Source organism: Mauremys reevesii, linkage group 11 (genome assembly GCF_016161935.1).
Source record: "Mauremys reevesii isolate NIE-2019 linkage group 11, ASM1616193v1, whole genome shotgun sequence".
Classification (NCBI taxonomy): domain Eukaryota; kingdom Metazoa; phylum Chordata; order Testudines; family Geoemydidae; genus Mauremys; species Mauremys reevesii.
The window spans coordinates 65,199,959-65,217,806 of NC_052633.1; the positions used below are offsets into that span (position 1 = coordinate 65,199,959).

The 17,848-nt window shown below is 43.0% G+C and overlaps 1 protein-coding gene across 22 annotated transcripts in view; it reads right to left on the reverse strand.

Annotated features, from left to right (window-relative positions):
* The window catches only part of KALRN (kalirin RhoGEF kinase), a 737,748-nt gene that overhangs the window by 75,713 nt on the left and 644,187 nt on the right, over nt 1–17,848 (reverse strand). For 18 of the 22 annotated variants that reach the window (XM_039494013.1, XM_039493997.1, XM_039493993.1 and 15 more), the window contains 2 exons: nt 4,506–4,789; nt 3,327–3,431 (listed from right to left, as the gene is read on the reverse strand). In XM_039494013.1, the coding sequence (XP_039349947.1) occupies nt 3,327–3,431; nt 4,506–4,789 (389 nt within the window). The remainder of the gene's footprint in view (nt 1–3,326; nt 3,432–4,505; nt 4,790–17,848) is intronic. The other 4 variants (XM_039493996.1, XM_039493992.1, XM_039494008.1 and 1 more) reach the window with 1 other exon arrangement.

A 17,848-nucleotide genomic window follows, 5' to 3' on the forward strand; every position in this document is an offset into this window, starting at 1 on the left:
ATTCACCCAAGTGATGCATCTAATTAACAGCTCTAATTAAAACAAAAAAAAAGTTAGATAATCAGATTGTTAATTTACCATTCAACAGAGGAATTAGCTTCCAAACCAGAATGTAATCTTTAAATTCTTATTCAAGATTACATGCAGCTATTGATGCAGGAGAGGCATCTCTAGCAAAAACAAAGACTGACAAGCAGGGTTCCGAAGAGAGAAAATAGCTGGATGTTTAAGCCACCATTTTCAAATGTAGGTGCCTAAGTAAGTAGGTCTGATTTTCAGGAGGTGCTCAACGCCGTAGCTCCCACTCAACATTAGTTGAAATAAGTCAGCAACATAGGTACCTCAATGGTGATTTAGATGCTTAATATTGAGCACTTCTGTTTTTTGCATTTATACTGTTTTACATCTTCAAACCACTGTAAGGGGGGGAGGGAGGAGAAAGAATTTGTGCCAATACTGGAACTTTTAAATGGTTTCATAAGAGAAAGTTTTGATATGGAATAAAAAAGTTAAATGCACAAGTCTTCCAACTGCAAATTAAGGTAAACTAGATTCTCTTTAACTACAGTGGGTGTTTATAGGGACAAATGCATATGGGGAAATTTGACCACCACTTTCAAGCGGTGTTCCTCATTATTTTGGTAGTCAAGGGCCTCACAATCAGCATGTGCAGACTCTCAATATTCCAGTTAGGTAGGGAACAGAACAGAGCTAGTCACTGACTGTTCCTCCTGCCAAACCAAAAAAGTTAAAGAAAAAAAATAATCTGTTCCTTTTAAACCAAAAAACATTTTAAAAAAAGAATTTTTCCTTGCCAAAACCAAAAGGAAAGAATTTGTTTAATTGAATAAAATGTTTGAATGTCATTTTAAAATGAAGTGTTAATTTGAGAATACTTGGTTTCAAAAACATCAATACATTTTGTTTTGATGTGACTGATGCTTTTCCCTTCCATCCCCCTCAATTTTTTGGCTGAAACTCTTCATTGAATTTACAAACTAGTTGTAATGCCCTGAAAAGTGTGGTGTTTGGCAAGTTTGCTATTCGTTAAGAAAAAAAAGTGTGGCCAGCTCTAATAGGGAAGTACTATTATTCTCATTTTACAGGTGGACAACTGAGGCACAGAGTCTAAGCAATTTGCTCAAGAAGTCTGTGGAGGAGTAAGGAATTGAATCCAAGTCTCCCAAGTTCCACATTAGTGTTCTATCCACCAGACCATCCTTCCTCTCATAAGACAGGACCTCAATGCAGAGTAAAGTCATCTTTGTCAGGCAAGTCAGAGGCACAGTTTCAAGTGAGTGGAGAAGGCCCATATCAGGCTGTTTACATAAGGATGAATGTCTGAAAATGAGTGCATCAACTCACACCCCAACCTGCATTTTAAAACACCTAGTTTTGGATCCATGCTCAAAAGTTAGAATACAAGCCAAGTCTGACAGTTATTCTCCTCTGGGATGGGGGAAGTAATCAGGATGCCAAAAGGCTCTGTAAAGTTTATCTATATGGAGAAGAAAACTGATCAGTATTGAGTGTTAGAGGATCATGCATGTACCATAGACACTCAAATCTCCTGGCACGTTAAACATCAGAAGTGGTGACCAGAGGCACGAGACAGATTAAAAACAAAATCTAAATTCTGCAGGCAACCAGCCAGGAATCAGACTAACACCATACTGGTATGGATCCAAAGCTTTGCTCTCCACATCCCCTCTCCAGTCAGCCAGCAGTACATGCAATACATAGAGTCAAGAGTCCATGACTCCCAGCTGCTGCCTGCCCGTCTTGCTGCCACCATCCAATGTTGTAACAGAAGCTGACAGATGAGAGGAGTGCCCCTGAATCCACCCTGTATCACTCTGATCCAGGGGTCCATGCACTGGCTAGCTTGCAGAGACTTGCTGCTCACTGCCGTTTCTGAAGGTCCTAACCTGCCATAATCCTCCCTAGAACCAGCAGGTTTTGGGGACGACTTCCTGATCTCTCCCATTTTTGCCTCTTTGCACACAGGAACTAACCAGATCTTGAGGGGAGGGAAGTATAGTGTTAAAAGAGATGCCATGATGAAAGAAAGGAAGCAGCTACCAGGAGAACAGATTTGTATGAGTTGACAGAGCAAGGAAAAAAAAATATATAGACAAGACCGACAACCAGGGCAATTAACTGAACACAAAGCAGATCCATGGATCAAATACACAGGCTAAAGTCTCCCCTCACTCCAAAGCAAAATGAAATAATCCAAGGATTCATTTTATACACCACTACACCATTCATCACTGCAGAATGCCTCCCGCAGCCTCTGTCACATGCAGCTAAACAGCACTAGCAATAAGCAACCCTGCCCCCACCCCCCAAAAAGCCATAGAGCTCACAGTCCAAAACACAGGCACCTTAATATCCACATTGGGTGATTAAATGGACATTCAGGCACCAAAACAGTAATCTGGGTGCCTGAGAGTCCAGGTGTCTAGTCAAAGATGCCCAAGCTGAGCCCCAAAAGTAGCAGAAATACAGATAACACAATAGAAGAGAAAAGCCTATTGACAAGTAGCCAACAGCATGATGCACAAGCATGGGAAAGAATGGAAGATTCCTAGGACTTTGAGCACCTGAGTTGTTGCTACAGTGCATAACAAGAGATGTTAGCATTCTTTGTGTGTTTTTTTTGGGGGGGGGGCAGGGGAGTGAGAGTACTCCTGGCTGTCTCTGGAGAGACCCAACAACTACTACTTTGAACTTGTATAGCGCTTTTCATTTCTAAGTTCCAAAGCAGTTTAGAAAGGTCCTTATGCACCATTCTCCCCATTTCACGGATAGGAAAGCTGAGGCACAGAGAAGTGAAGTGACTTACCTGAGGTCACACAGGAAGACACTGCAGGGCTTGGATTAGTGCCCAGGTCTCCTGACTCCCAGTCAGTTTCCTTTCTAGATCTCATGCATTTGATATGTCTGCTCTATTCACTGGGGCCAGAACAGTCACCAATCAGCACATGCATTGCTATTGCCAGATACCAAAGGCACTTGTGAAACATGAATATCTATATTCTTGAGTACTTATTACATAAATTCCAAAGTTATAGACATCCTGAACCCACAAAACAAAGAAGTGTCCTTATGCACCAAAGCAAAGGCTACAAGGTTGGATTGCTCAACAAGCACCAGTTTCTTAAAAGCTATTCAGTGAGGGGTTCTGAACAGCCGCACAAGAAAATTGTCCATGGTAACCTGACCGACCCATGTATACTGGAAGAATTATTCACTATTAATAAAGTAGTCAAATGAATAAAGCATAGTCATTTGGGGAACACAACTAGCCAGCAAACTCCTACCATCTCATCCTGCGTGGGGTCATTGTCAAAAATCTTCATAGGAGGAGGAAGCGGCGTGTGGGATTCTTCATCTGGCTCATCTTCTCCCCAGCCCTTCTTACTCTTCTGAAAGCAAGATCATCATTAGACACAAAAATACTGGTAATATGAACACACCACTTCAGAGCCTAGCTAGCTACCTTTATGCTTATTTCTAATACAATAGTTGTATCAACACTAATACGGGGCAGGGAGGATTATGGATAAGTCTGGCTGCCATGACAAAGGAAAGTCAGTGAGTGAGTGTTTTACTATTGAGAGGTCAGGGACAATATACTCTTCCAAAGCAAGTTGTTGAAAGCCATTAAATAATAGTTAATGAGACACTTAAAAAAAATCTTCCTATTTATGCTATTGCCTGACAGAGGCCACATCCAATTTAGACTAATAAAAGGTAACGTAAAGCTTTGAGTTTATCATCGCCCCATGCATTCAAATAGTGCAACCTTCATGTTCTGTTCAACTTTCACACTAGAACTGCTGACCGGATGGATCGCGAAGTAACAAATTCTAGTCAGAGTGTGACACAGGGAAACGGTGGCCATTATTGCTACAGACAAATATTTAAACAGCAAAAAAATATTGGTATGGCTTACAAAAGTTAGTGTTTTCCTTTAATAGAAGGAAAATCTCAGTTTAAAACTAATATAGGTATCAGCATAAATTGTTAATCATTGCTCAAGAAGGACTACTGTGCAGTTTAATCTGGAATGTCTTGTTTAGCAATTAAATTGAAACAAAAACACTAAACATCCTGATGTACAATAATTTTGAAAGTCTTAGCCCTAATTAATGCTAGATATTCAAAATGGCAGGATCATATCTATCGCATCAATTTTGTTTTAGGTATTCTGAAGTGATATTAGATCTTTCATACTCGCACTGTAGTTTTCCTGTAAGCACAAAAGGAGGTTCTCCACCACTCCCACTCAGTCCCCCACCTAATTTAGCACACTTTTAAAGTGAAAGCAAATGAGAACAAGGCACCATTATTCCAGAATAAGAGTACGTACACACAGTTACTCAGGAACAGCTGTTCCTGACTATGTGTAGACGAGTCCTTATTTTGGATTGACAGCCAGACGTCACTGAATGCTCGGCCCAAGATACAGTCTCATCTACGTTACTTTTCATACATACTTCATCTGCACTGTCCCCTTGAGGAGTGGTCTCATCTCCAGGCTTCGGTGAACCCAGGTCAAAGCTCTTCCTGCCATCTCGCACTTTCTTCTGTTTTTTGATGTTACTCTCAGCCTTCCCACTGTTCAGCCGACGCACAGGACTGGTCAGCCATTTTTTCAGTGTGTTGGTTGAACGCTTTGGGCCAGGAGAGCTCTGGATTGAGTTAAGGGATGACTGAGGCTGCAAGTTGGCCACCGATTCTGACTTGCCTCCATTTTCATTGGAAGAGACTGAATATGCATCTGAAGGAAACAAAACAGATAACTGATGACATTGCCTGCTGGCTTTCTGGGGCTACCGTAGATTAGAAGGTACCATGTTACAGTGCATGAGGATTTGTGCAAAGCAGAACAAAATAAAGATGTTTTGAAAGATGTTCAACAAGTGTTGAACAAGTCAGTGTTTTCTTCAGAAGTGAATTCTACAGCAGAGCCCTCTTCTCTGCATATTTGATGGAAAAATAAGATGGTTAAGATTCCTCTAAATCCTATACTCTTCTCATTTCCCTCCATATTACCTGTGTTTGTGAAACAGCACACACAAAAATGTAACTAGATTTTCTCAGTTCCTACCCCAGACTCCACTGAAATGAGAGCAAGGCACAAAATAGCTACCGCAACAGGGAATACCAAAGCTCTGCCAGCCATCAGCACCTAGTCAGTTTGTTCCATTGTGTTTCAACTACTGCCTGGAAACCTAAGTGATCACATGTAAGCACTGTGTGTCTTCTGATAGCTGTACACTGATGGGTTTTTAGGTTGAGTCCCTGAGCTTGTGCTAGCTTCTGGCAAGAAGTGGGAAAGTAAGGTATAGCTTAGAGAACGGCTTCAAAAGTCATTCCTGACAGGATCCTCTTTTTGCAGGTTCCCTCCTCCTTCTCAGTAAGTGATGTCCTTGATTTGAGTGAAGCCCTTGCGCCTTTCATCTGGATCAGTAGTGGCTGGCTCTAGATTCAAAGTGAGTCATGCTATGCAAAACGGACATCTTTAGATCTGGCAAAATGTAAATGTCACTCCATTTATTTCAAAGCATTGAATCCTATTTCGGAACATTAGGATTAGGAATTTTGTACAGATTCCACTTGGGTAGGTGGATTTTGTTTTCAGGACAGCAGGGGTTATATGTACTGTATCTTTTAAAGACGGGCAAGGAGCCAGGCATAGGGCAGCCAGGGAAAGTAGTTGGCAGAAGCTCTACAGCCAAAGGGAGACTCAGGGTTTGGGGATAATACGGTGTTCCTTCAGTGTACAGAAGGAGGGTACTTTGACATTGCCTGATGAAATCAGCCAGAACTATTGAAGTTGAATTGAAAGCGTAGGCTCCCGTTCTCCAGTGTGCCAGGTCTGCTTCTCCCAGTGCAGACTTAGAAAACAGGGCAGAAGGGAGAGCACCCAGCATATGGGGATCCTGGGGTGGCATAAAGCCATTGCAGAAGCTCCTGTATTATCTTGTCTTCCCTATCGCACAAACAGTGCATAGTAAACACACAGGGAATAGAGCAGTGGTCCCCGAGCTTTTTGTCTGGCGGGCACCAGACGAAGAACCACTGCAGGGGTGAAGCACGTGCCGAAATGCCGCCGAATTTCGGCGGCGACGCCTCTCGATGACGCCGCTTGCCGTCGACAAGCGACGTCATCGAGACACGTCCCTGCCGAAATGCCGCTGAAATTCAGCAGCATTTCGGCGGGTGCTCTCCTGGGGTCCAGGACACGGGTGCGTTAAGATGCCCCCGCGGGCACCATGGCACCCACGGGCACCATGTTGGGGACCACTGGAATAGAGGATGTGGATGGGTTGGGTTTAGTGTGCAGGTGTTGGATGTGGTGGTGGGCTATAATATACAGGAGGTCAGACTAGATGATCTGGTGGTCCCCTCTGGCCTTAAAACTTTGACTGTCCCCTTCTCTATACCCCTGCAATTCCAAGCTGCCTGGAGGCTGTTGACATCTGACAAAAATACGAATAGTCGAAATACGAATAGACGAAAAGTCCACATCTTGACCATTCAGCAGATGGTGTGAAAGGAGATCTGACTGGTACTCAGTAAATGGTTTTGCACACCACTAAAACCACAACTACATTTGGCATCCTCTCTGGCAGGCAAAGCAGCAAGACTGAATTACATGCACCCAGAGAATTGTAGAATCAGCTTGAGGAGAGGACAATTTTCACAAGAGGCACCCATTGTTGGGAGTGGGCAGTGGGGGAAGAGACAGATGGAAAAGGCTGATTAGGTTATGGGGAACCCATTCCAATGGGAGCTCATTGCACAGCACATTTTGCTGTCAGAATGCTCTTTTCCTTTAATCTCATGTGTTCCACAATACTGGAGACTTAAAATTCCACTTGCCCCACAGGAGTTTCCTGCCTATAGGGTGAATTCCATGGCATAACACTGATTTCCAACAAAACAAGATGTTTTTCCTTTCAGGACAAGTTCATCTTACCTGTTCCATTTGTTGTTTTGCTTTCTTAATGTCAGAGTCTTGTTCTGACAAATTGTGATTATACAGCAATGAATTCAAACGGGTAGCGATCACTGGATTTATACACCCTCCTATCAGTGCCCCTCAGTAAGAAGTAGATTCAAGATGGCTGATCTTCTGGTGGAGTTTGTTTTGGATCATAATATTACTTTGAATGCAAGATAAGGGTTTCTTTTAATGTGTGTCTGTACATATTAACCAGACATCTGCCGTTAGAACCCTCTCCCCCACTCCTCCAATGAGCATAGTACCCTATGGCCTTGAATACCCTGCAAATGGGGCTGGCCCCTGATGTGTGCACAGTACATGTTTAAATTGAGAAACAAAAGAATCCACTCTCCATGGCTGCCAAAGTGGCACCTTCCATGAGCCCATGAACAAGTTTTGTACATGTCAGTAACTTTCAAAGTTATTTTAACTGCTAGAGTAGCTAGTCTGTGCAAAGATAGCTTCCTGGAAACAGATGGCTGTTCAGTTTCAAAGTGGAACATTTCAGTAATAGAGAGACTTTGCTGAGTGAAGAGATGTGGAAAGTGTGCATTCCACAGCTAACATGCAGGGAGTTTAAACTGGAGAGGGAAGGGAACTTGTGTCCTGCATGTTGCTCAAAAGTGCAAAGTTACCATCCTAAAACCTTGAATTTTGCTGACAAAAACAGGGTATGCTGATAAAGTTTGGCTTTCAAAGGAACACGTGAGTCATGTGAATGGAAAGTGTCTGAAGCCTCTCAGACAGCAGATAAGCTAGCCACTGAAAACAGCTCTGTAAGCCTCTCTCCTACCTATTTAGCATTAGTTAACACAAGAGAGGCTGAAACTAAAATCAATAGTAACTGACTGAAACCATGCATTTTCCTAGATAAGGCTGGTTCTTTGAACTTAAAAAGGGAACATAGTCAAAGTTGGTGGGCCAAAAACCCAACCTTCTCCCACCTCCGGAACAATACATTCCAAAACGTCTGCCTATCATCTGGCCATTTTCAAACTAGTTCTTCCTTTTGCCACTCCAGCAGAAGAGTGATAATCTGGGCATTCTTAATGTTTGAGGAGCCAAACTTTAGCTTCTTAGCCTATTGCAAACTAAGTAATCCCCTACATTGTTCATAAATTTACTCTAAACATGCAGTACAATGCTTTGTTTTGTGACCTGGAATTGTAAAAAATAGTAACCCTCTCCCTCCAGAGAGGCTCCCTGTGCTGGCAAAAATACTGCTACTATATAAACTTGGACCAAATCGGTTAAACCAGGAAAGATAGCAGAACTGGGCTAATTTGAGTATCTTTACTTGGGCAAATATCCCACCGTGGTCAATGAAGACTCTGTCCTCGTGATGACTAAAGAATGGGACACAATTAGCCAAACTTGGTTTCAAAACTGAATTTACAGGGATATTTAACCATTCTCTAGACAAGGAGCCATCCATACGTGTGTGTTTATTACATACAATGTTTACTGGTATCCAATTTACCCTTGGACAGTAAAAACAAATGCTATCATATGATCCATAGATATACCAGAATAACTATACATTATAAATCACGGATATAGAAGGGCCACTGTTGCTTCCTGAGCACCTGCTCGCAGCTAAGTACCATTGTTATGGCCTGCCTCAGTTTCCCTCCTCCCCCCATGCTGTAACAATGAAGTCAAGGAGCAGAAGTCAAACACTATTCTATGGCAGTATACCTCCCTTCAATATAGCCTTCTGAAAGGAGCACTGGTACAATTGTTTAAAAGGCTCTTTCCTCAGAGCCTAGATAAAGTGCAAGAATCCCAAAACAACACACACACACACACACACACACACACACACACACAAAACAGAAACCACCAAAAACCACTCCTTAGTTTCCAGTCACAGCTCCTTCTACTTTAAGGCCTCAGTCTCCTCCAATGCCTTGAGAGTTCCGCAGACTTTGCCCTGCTTATTCAAGGTCTCCCCCAGGCCTCCCTGGCTGGGGAACTTTTGCCTAGTTCAGGCTTCCTGGGAGCTTCCTTTCTCCTTGGGAGCTCTGTCAGAGTTCCTTAGCCTTTTATCAAGTCCAGTTGCTTCCCTGTCTAATTAACTGCCTCCCAGTTATTCAGTGAACCAACTACTCCCAGGTGAACCTGGGTTACCTCCGACCCCCTTGTGGAGCCTGTCAGAGGTAGGCTGGGCTCTGACACTGTGTGTGTGTGTGTGGGGGGGGGGGGGTTAATAAGGTTGCCAACCCTCCAGGCTTGTCCTGGAGTCTCCAGGAATTAAAGATTAATATGTCATCATTAAGGACTGCTATGTGAAATAACTTCCAGAAATATGCCCAACCAAAACTGGCTACCCTATAGAGGGTCTGAAAAGTGACTTTGGGTGCCTCGCTATTTAAACGCCCCGTTTACCAAATCTTCTTACAGTGGTGTGATGTTCAGAAAGTCATGAATAATCTGCTCTCTGAAAATTAGGCCCTTTGAAAGTACGTTAAACTGAGCATCCAACTCACTAATCACTCTTGGGAGTTTCTGGAGACTTTATCAAAATGTTCAAACCAGGTTATCAAATCCCTGATGGGGGGGAAAAAATCAAGTCAATTATTTTTTAGACTTATCAGTGGATTTCTTCAGTCTGATGTCTTCAAATAGATTGAAATTCAGACAGCAAGAGGTATCAAGTACAACAGCGAGGATTTGCTATGACTCTCTACCAGTCAGAAAACTACTGGAGTGACTGTGTGCTAGAAGCAATTTGGTTAAGATGATCCAGGGTGAAGTGTGGAAAGGATACAGTCACATTTCCTGTTACCCAGAAAGACTGACTAACTTTTGGCCTCACTTCAAGGGAGGGATAGATCAGTGGTTTGAGCATTGACCTGCTAAACTCAGGGTTGTGAGTTCAATCCTGGAGGGGGCCATTTAGGGAGCATTGGTCCTGCTGTGAAGGCAGAGGACTGGACTCAATGACTTTTCAAGATGCCTTCCAGTTCTATGAGATAAATTATATAGAAATATATGGAGATATAACTAAGGGCAGACTGCAGGAACAAGTTTTTCTGGAACAGCTGCAGAGTACAGCAAGCGAGTATATCCATGTATATCAATGTCACCACTATGCCAGAACAGAACTTTTTAGATGTTTACCTGGTAAACCAAAAGGTCTACATTAGGTTCAGTAGACAAACATGGCTGGATAAGTTTCCTGCCCAAACCACTCAGAGAAAAAAATTGGAATGTCTGAGGGCTTTTCTACTTGAACATGGATGCTGCTGACTCACATTAACAGGTCTTTAAATGCTCTTTGATCTGGTCTTGTTTCAAAAAGATTAGATCAAAGCCCATTAACAGGTTGTTAGTGTGCATCAGCAGGTACAGATGGTCAGTTAGGGGATGGCAACCTAGTATGAGGTAGATACACAACCCAGATTGCCAAGAGCAAAAATGTTCATGTCGATCAGCCCTAAGGCACCTCTAAACAAGTCTCCAAGAAACCAGTTGTTTGGCAGCATGACAATAGCCGATATTCACAGTCCGAATAAAAAGCCTTAACATTTGAAAGTTTTGCACTGCTAAGTTAGTGAACTTGTTTATTCTTGTTGCTAAAATAGCCTTAAATCTAGGAGATGGTCCATTACTTGGAAAGAGGCCATTTAAATACAACATTCTGAATGAAAAAAAGTTAATTTCTGATGATTCAGAGTTTTGAATGCATAGCCCTTGTAACATTTCAAAAAGAGAATGTGGTGCCAGGTGACCAGTGTAAACCATTTCAATTGAACATACCCATCCCTACATAGTATGAACTAGAAGAATGTGATGACATTATGTTATAAATATTGGATTCAGCATTAGAGGCACTAGTCTCTCCAAGGAGGTGCTCAAAAGACGTCTCACAACAATCAAATTACAGGAAAAAGAGGGAAAAAAATCTATAAGAAATAAGCTAGTTCAGATGTCCCAAATGGCTTTAACTCTTGATAGCTAGGCATTAGAATAGCTTACAGCTTGTGGCAAATTGCCGGTACTGTTATGCTGGGTCTCACGCTCTCTCTTCATTGGGGAAGGTTCAGGGTGCCATTGCTTGCCTCTGAACCAGTATTTTTAATTACCCCACTAGTGTCCTTGAGGAGTGGAGTGGAGAGTGAGGTGCCTTGGCCTGCCCTCTTCTCCAGGTCCCAACCCAGGGGCCCTGAGGTTAGTGGTGAACCACTTGTACTGGTGGTTCCTTCCCCTGGGTTACTTCCCTCTCCTGCCATTCAGCTTGTGGAGAGGCTTCTTACCTTCCTTCTACACAAGCCAGGTGCCCCTTACCTAGGGTTTTTGGACTTCTCAGCCCACCGCAGCACTCTTCCAAACTTTCCTTTTGTCTCTCTTCAAAACTATTCTCTGCGCTTCAACTCCTTCAAACCCCTCTCTGCTCCAACCAAACCTTCCTGCTCCAACAACCCACACTGTCTGACCTGAAGCAGGGGTTTATATCATGTGACTCACTGCTGGTACTCTAATTGGCTTCAGGTGCTCTAGTTAATTTATAGCAAACCTTCCACCCCTTGCAGGGAATAAGGCTCCCTGCTAACACTCTCCTGCTGCCCTCTGGCCATGCTGTATCACAAGCTGTAAAAATTTCAGTGACTTACAGAACGATAAAATTCTGTTTTAAGTCAGAAGAGCAAGATCACAGTATCATAATGTGAAATTTAACTTTAATTACCTCGCTGTCTCCAAGCAATTTTCTGTAGCAATTTTCTGTAGCAGTGGTGGACAACTGCTGGCTTCCTCAAAAAACATCAGTGTAGGAATTTAATTTCTATGTTGCATTTCCAAGGTGCCGATCGTCCAAGCATTAATCCAGGTAGGGCAGAAGTATTTGACATCCTTGAGGTACAATCCAGTTAACAAGATTGTGAACCCCATTGGCAAACTCACTGAAGTCAATGGGACTATGCCCGTGAATAGCCACTCACTAGTGGGAGTGATGGCTTCATGATCTCTCCCAATAAACAGTCAATCAAGCTCTATTGTGCCTTCCAGAGCCCATTTTCCATCTGCAGCAGTTATTGCAAGAAAAAATTATATCTGCTTTAGGTGCAGAAGTGAAATATCAGCACAGGGCAAAAATCAGATTAAAAACTTCAGCATTTGGGAGGATTGAAATCTAGATCCAAGCTTTACAGCTTGGGTACATTCTAGTCACTACATACAACTACTGTGAATTTGGAGCAGAGTTCAGGAAACACCAACCTACTGCATTACAGTCAGGTTTGTCAGTAAAGAAAGAAATCTTCCCATTGCTTATACAAAAGCAGCCAGTTACATCGCTAAAAAGCTAACATTTGTCGACATTCTATTATACAGAAGACCACCTTTTCAAATCAAAGCCACCACACAAGGTTTCAGTAAACTCAAAAACCCCACAAGAATATGCAAATAGTCTTAAGCATCCACATAGATGGAGACAGAAGACAATTGGAGTGGGAATCATTTAAAATTAGAGTGGTGCTAAACTTTCACAACAAAGCCTAGGCACAAAAATGTCCACATTTCAGGTTTCCTTATAGGTTCAGAATGCTGGTCAGTTTTGTTAGTATTCATATGTTTCAACAAGATGTGGCTGAATTTCAAGTAAGCCCAGGTAGAACTCAAAAGAAACTCCATGCTACCTGGTATCATGTCTGAAAATAAAGATGGGCTCAAAATGCAAAAATCAGATTCATTTGCAAAATTTGCAGCTACCCTCCAAAGTATGGAAGATGTTTGGGTTCCGTGTTTTGCTTTGGGCCCATCTGTATTGGAGACCAGGCAGATGTTGGCAGTTTTCTATTTTAGTTTTGGGGGCTCATCTGATGCCTTAACTCAAAGTAACACTCAAGAGGCATCAGAATTCTCCCTGGTTAGTTCCTTGGGATAAATTTCATCCACATATTCAACTGGCAAAATGATCTGGACTTCATAGAGTGAAAGTTATTTGTGTAATTAATTGAACACATTTGAGATATTAGAAAGCAACATACCTGGCTAAAAAAATAAAGAGGACTTAGAGCCAGAAGTGTGAGACTTTCAATCCAGTGTAATTCAGAAGTCTGACTTTCTGGTTCGACAACGAACATGCAACAAGTCTTACTTTCAAAATTAACAGAAAAAGAAACAGACTAAACTTGGTTATACTAGACATTTAGAACTTAAAAATATAGTTTCTTTACTGAAAACCTGGTATTACTTGTAATGGGCAAGGAAACAGATAGTTTTGATTCAGATGGTATTTAGAAGAAGGCGGCACTCCACCTACACTGCCCAAGTCAATAAAAGGTTTTAGAATAAAAAAAGTTATTATCCAGGGATTTCTGGAAAGCATAACAAATGCAACTGGGGCTCCTAGGTCTTAGGGTAATGGTCACTGCTCTCCCTGGGGTTAAGGAATGTACATCTCCTTGGTTACGCTGTTCAGACAGGTTAGTAGGCCCAAAGTAAATGAACAATCCAGGCACTTGGTGTACTTCATATCAGTTGCATCTCCCAGCAGGAAATGATTAGTTGAGGTTAAGCATGTGACAGTTTATTCTAACTAGCAATAAATCCCCAAAAGGCAACCTGCCATTAATTTCAGCTGAATAGGTTTATTTTTAGCTCAGTTCTTCAGACATGGATTTCCTCAGATTGCTCTTAGAACGTTGACAAACCAAACTAGTCACCATGTTTAGGTTGTATCAATCAATAAGGTGTTATGTTTAAGAACTCCACTTATCAAATCGGGAGTCAGGAACGAGTTACTGCAACCCTGGGAAAGTTTCAAAGATGGAGTTAAACCAAAGGCCTGAAAAAGAAGCTTTGAAGTATGCAGTCTTCAAGATTTTTTTTTTTTTTTTTTTTAATAAAGAAGAGTACTGAAACCAAAGTGATATGAACAAGTCTAGCATCTCCAGGAAAAAAAAAAAAAAATATAGCACAAAGGTAAGAAATCAGTAACAAAGCCCAGTGAATTCAGCCACTGCATCTTTGTTACTGTTCTATTAGAAGTAACCGTTGAAGTCAGTCTGGCAGAGAAATAGCTAGAACTATTAGTCATGGTGCAGCTAGCAGAATTAAAGCTGTTGTTGTAGGTGACCTTTTGGGGAAAGGAGTCTTATCACATAGTATCTGGAGGATGAGAGATCGCATTCTCTATAGATTTCAGAGTAGCAGCCGTGTTAGTCTATATCTGTATTTTCCACTGCATGCATCCGATGAAGTCGGCTATAGCCCACGAAAGCTTATGCTCAAATTTGTTAGTCTAAGGTGCCACAAGTACTCCTATTCTTTTTTCTCTATGGATGAATATCTAAAGCTAAGAGTGGGGTAGTACATGCAGTAATTACTTACAAGCTATGAGTGCAGCCAGCCAGAGAGGCTATGACCTGACCTAACACCTACAGAGCTAGAAGTAGCAGCAAAGACACCTGCTGTCAGGTGAACCCATCATACTCTGGTTGTCCCAGTCCCTCTGAAGTGTGCTCACATAGAACAGCGTAGACCAACACCACCACCTTCCTTAGTGAGGTGTTTTTGCTTACTGGTCTTATCAGTCTTCTTGACAAGCTAGTCTCTTCACAATTCACATCCCACCCACACCACCTGTGTGGTATTTATAGTAGCCATTCTGGAGTTTGATACAAGAATTACAAGTAAGTAACAGGTAGAGAGAGTTCATTAAGCAGTTCACTGCCTGAGATAATCCCAGCCAGCCTCAATCTAGAGTTGGAGTGCCAGAGGAGTGAGGTGCAACACCAAGAAGGGAAGCCTTACTTATCTCCCCAGCTCTCTACAGAGCACCACAGATCTAGGCACTCCGCCTATAAGAGACAAGCTAACATTTACTAGAGAAATCATTCTGAAGGGTGAAAGTAGTCTGTATTTAACACTTATGCATGGCATCCTTTTTCTGCAAAATCTCAGGCACATTTGTTCCTAAATTTCCAGAAACCCCCACACATACCAGGCAGAGGCGACACATTGTGAACCAGCTCAGAGCACAGCTGCAACAAACATCAGTCAGCTGGCAAAGACATGGATAGGAGCATTCTTAGTGCTTAATTTGTAATGAAAGAGGTCTTGGGGATCAAGAAATTTACCAAAAAAATCATAATTGACACACAAAGCCCAGAGGTGCCGGGGCTCAGTCCTGGCAAAAGTTAAGAATTGAGTATTCTTCCCACAAGGCAATGTAGTTGGGTAAGCAGGTTTCTGGAGAAAACGACAACTTTGAATGCTGCTTTGTTTAGTTTCTGTCTGAGAGGGTGTTTTTTTTTGGGGGGGGGTACAAACCAATGTTTAGGTCAAGGCTATTGCACATTTCTCTTTGGCACTTAAAAATCCCCCCACTCATTTTACTTTTCATTTTGGATTCACAAAAAGTGTTTCAATTTCATGACAAACATTAATAATTCTGGAAGTTCCATGCTAGGAATAGGGTGACCAGATCACAACAGAAATATCAGCCCTGCCCACAGTCCACCCCTGCTCCTCCCAGGCTCCGCCTCCACTCTGCCCAAGGTCCCAGCCCCTCCCTGCTCAACCCCTCTCCCCCCCCCCCCCCAAAGCCCTTCCTCATTCCCTGGCCCCTTGCTGCATCCCTCCTCAGTCCCCCAGCCACCACTCACCTCCTCACTCCGCCCGCCCACTGCTCACTTGCCTCTTCACCCTCCCGCCTACTACTCACCCCTACACAGCACTGGGTGAGTGGTCACCCCCCCCACCTCTTCCCACCCAAGCATCCACCCTCGCTCCACCCCCATTCCACTCCCTTCCCCAAGCCCCTATCCTGGCCCCACCTCTTCTCCATTTCCTGCCCTGAGCATGCCACATCCCCGCTCCTCCCTCCTGGAAAGCGAGAAGCACCAAACAGCTGTTAGGCGGCAGGAAGCACTGCCTGTCCTGACTCCGTGCTGTGTCCCGAAAGCAGACAGCAGTAGCTCTGGCTCCTAGGCAGAAGTACAACAGGCGGCTCTGCACACTGCTCTCACCCGCAGGCACCACCCCTGCAGCCCCCATTGGCTGTGGTTCCCCACCAATGGAAGTGTGGAGCCGGTGCTCAGGGCAGAGGCAGTGTGCAGAGCCCTGTGTGCACCCCCCCCCACCCCCACACACACACCTAGGAGCTGTACCTGCTGGCTGCTCCCGGGGTGCAGCGCAGAGTCAGGACAGGTAGAGACTAGCCTGCTTTAGTTCTGCAGCACCGCCGACTTTTAATGGCCTAGTTGGTGGTGCTGACCCAAGCTGCCTGGGTCCCTTTCCTGCCACTCATAGCAACAAAACACCTTTATATTTTTATTTCTGAAATACTATTTGGCAAGAGAGATTTGTGAATGCTCAACAAATTCAGTTCTGTTAGGAAACCTCTGTGGAAACCTGAAGTTGTGAAATAACCTAGAATTTTTAAAAACCACACCTACTGGGTGGGCGGCAGTGGCTGGAAGTTGCATTCAAGAAGCAGTGCTTCATTTTTGCATATCACTAATAAAACCATTCACTAGAAATTATAAATATACCCTCGTTTCTTTTAGCAGAAGCCACCATAAAATGTTTAAACATCCATATGGAATCAGATTGATCAGCTTTTTAATGTGGAACTAGCTATTTTATCTCTCGGCTATGGACGGCAGGGTAGCAGTCTGTGGAATACCATCTTTTATCCTAGTGGTGGGCACAAAAACAAATTTGTTACACATACTTTCCAAGCAGCTGTTAATAAAACACAAGGCCTATTCTTCTGCAGGGTGTCAAGGGTCAGCTTCATTCAGCAGCTCCCAAATTGAGCTACAGTAAGAGAGTTTTTCCACTTTTAATTAAGTGATTCCTCACTGACATGACATCACCACTGAGGCCAATGTTGCCCTAGGCTCAGAGCAGGCCTTTTCTACTGTAGAACGAATCACTTCTCTCCTCCTCCCCCCAAGTAAGCTCAGAGAGAAAAAGAGACAGCATGAAGACATCTGACTAGCTTGTTTATAGCCCAGGAGCTCCGAACTCCTTATCTCAAAGGAAACTGCAGACATGCACCCTGCCCAATTTCTAATGGAAAAAAATAAAAGCCACAATCAGATCATTACTGGGCATCAAAAAACATTTTTTCACAGGTTGGGAGGGAAAGATCTACGGTTAGAATGGTGTCACTAACCCTTCCAAGCACACACAGGGTTTACAAAGCCTATTCAGCAATGAGGAGTTCTCCTTTGACGCTCGGAGGCTGTAAAGAACTTACAGCAGAGATGAATTCTTCCACTGCATACTGACCACTGCAGAATATACTGCTTAAGTAACACTATTAAGATAGGGAGAGAGGGACACAAGTGTATAAAGGGAAATGCATATGGGGAAAAGAGTCCCACTACACTCCTCTATTGAGGAAGCCTCATATTAAAGAAAAAAGATTGGCTACAGCCAGGGCAGAAACCAAATGTGATCTATGTGCATGTCTAATTGTACAGTTTTTCTCTGTCATTGCCTAATCCTAGTCACAGTCAAGCAGATGTTCATGCTGGACTTTTTTCCCCACTTACTCACTCTTAATATATTATTCAGCTCTGATAGTCCCAAAGACAGAAGGATGGAATAAAAAGTAAGTTGCGGATGGTCCTAGGGCTCGAGTGGGCACCATATGACTAACTATAACGAGCGTAGAGCTGTTTGATGATAAACATGCCCAAAGCCACATTGCGTACTTCTGTGCCTGAGCTCCCAGTGCCAATTCCCAGAAGCTACTTCCCTCCACCCTCTGGACTTCTAAAATTAACTAAAGAAAAATATATCCTTGTAGCAACAATAATGAAGGTGGGTTAAATGAGGTCTGAATAAGTGTAAATGGTGGTCACCAAG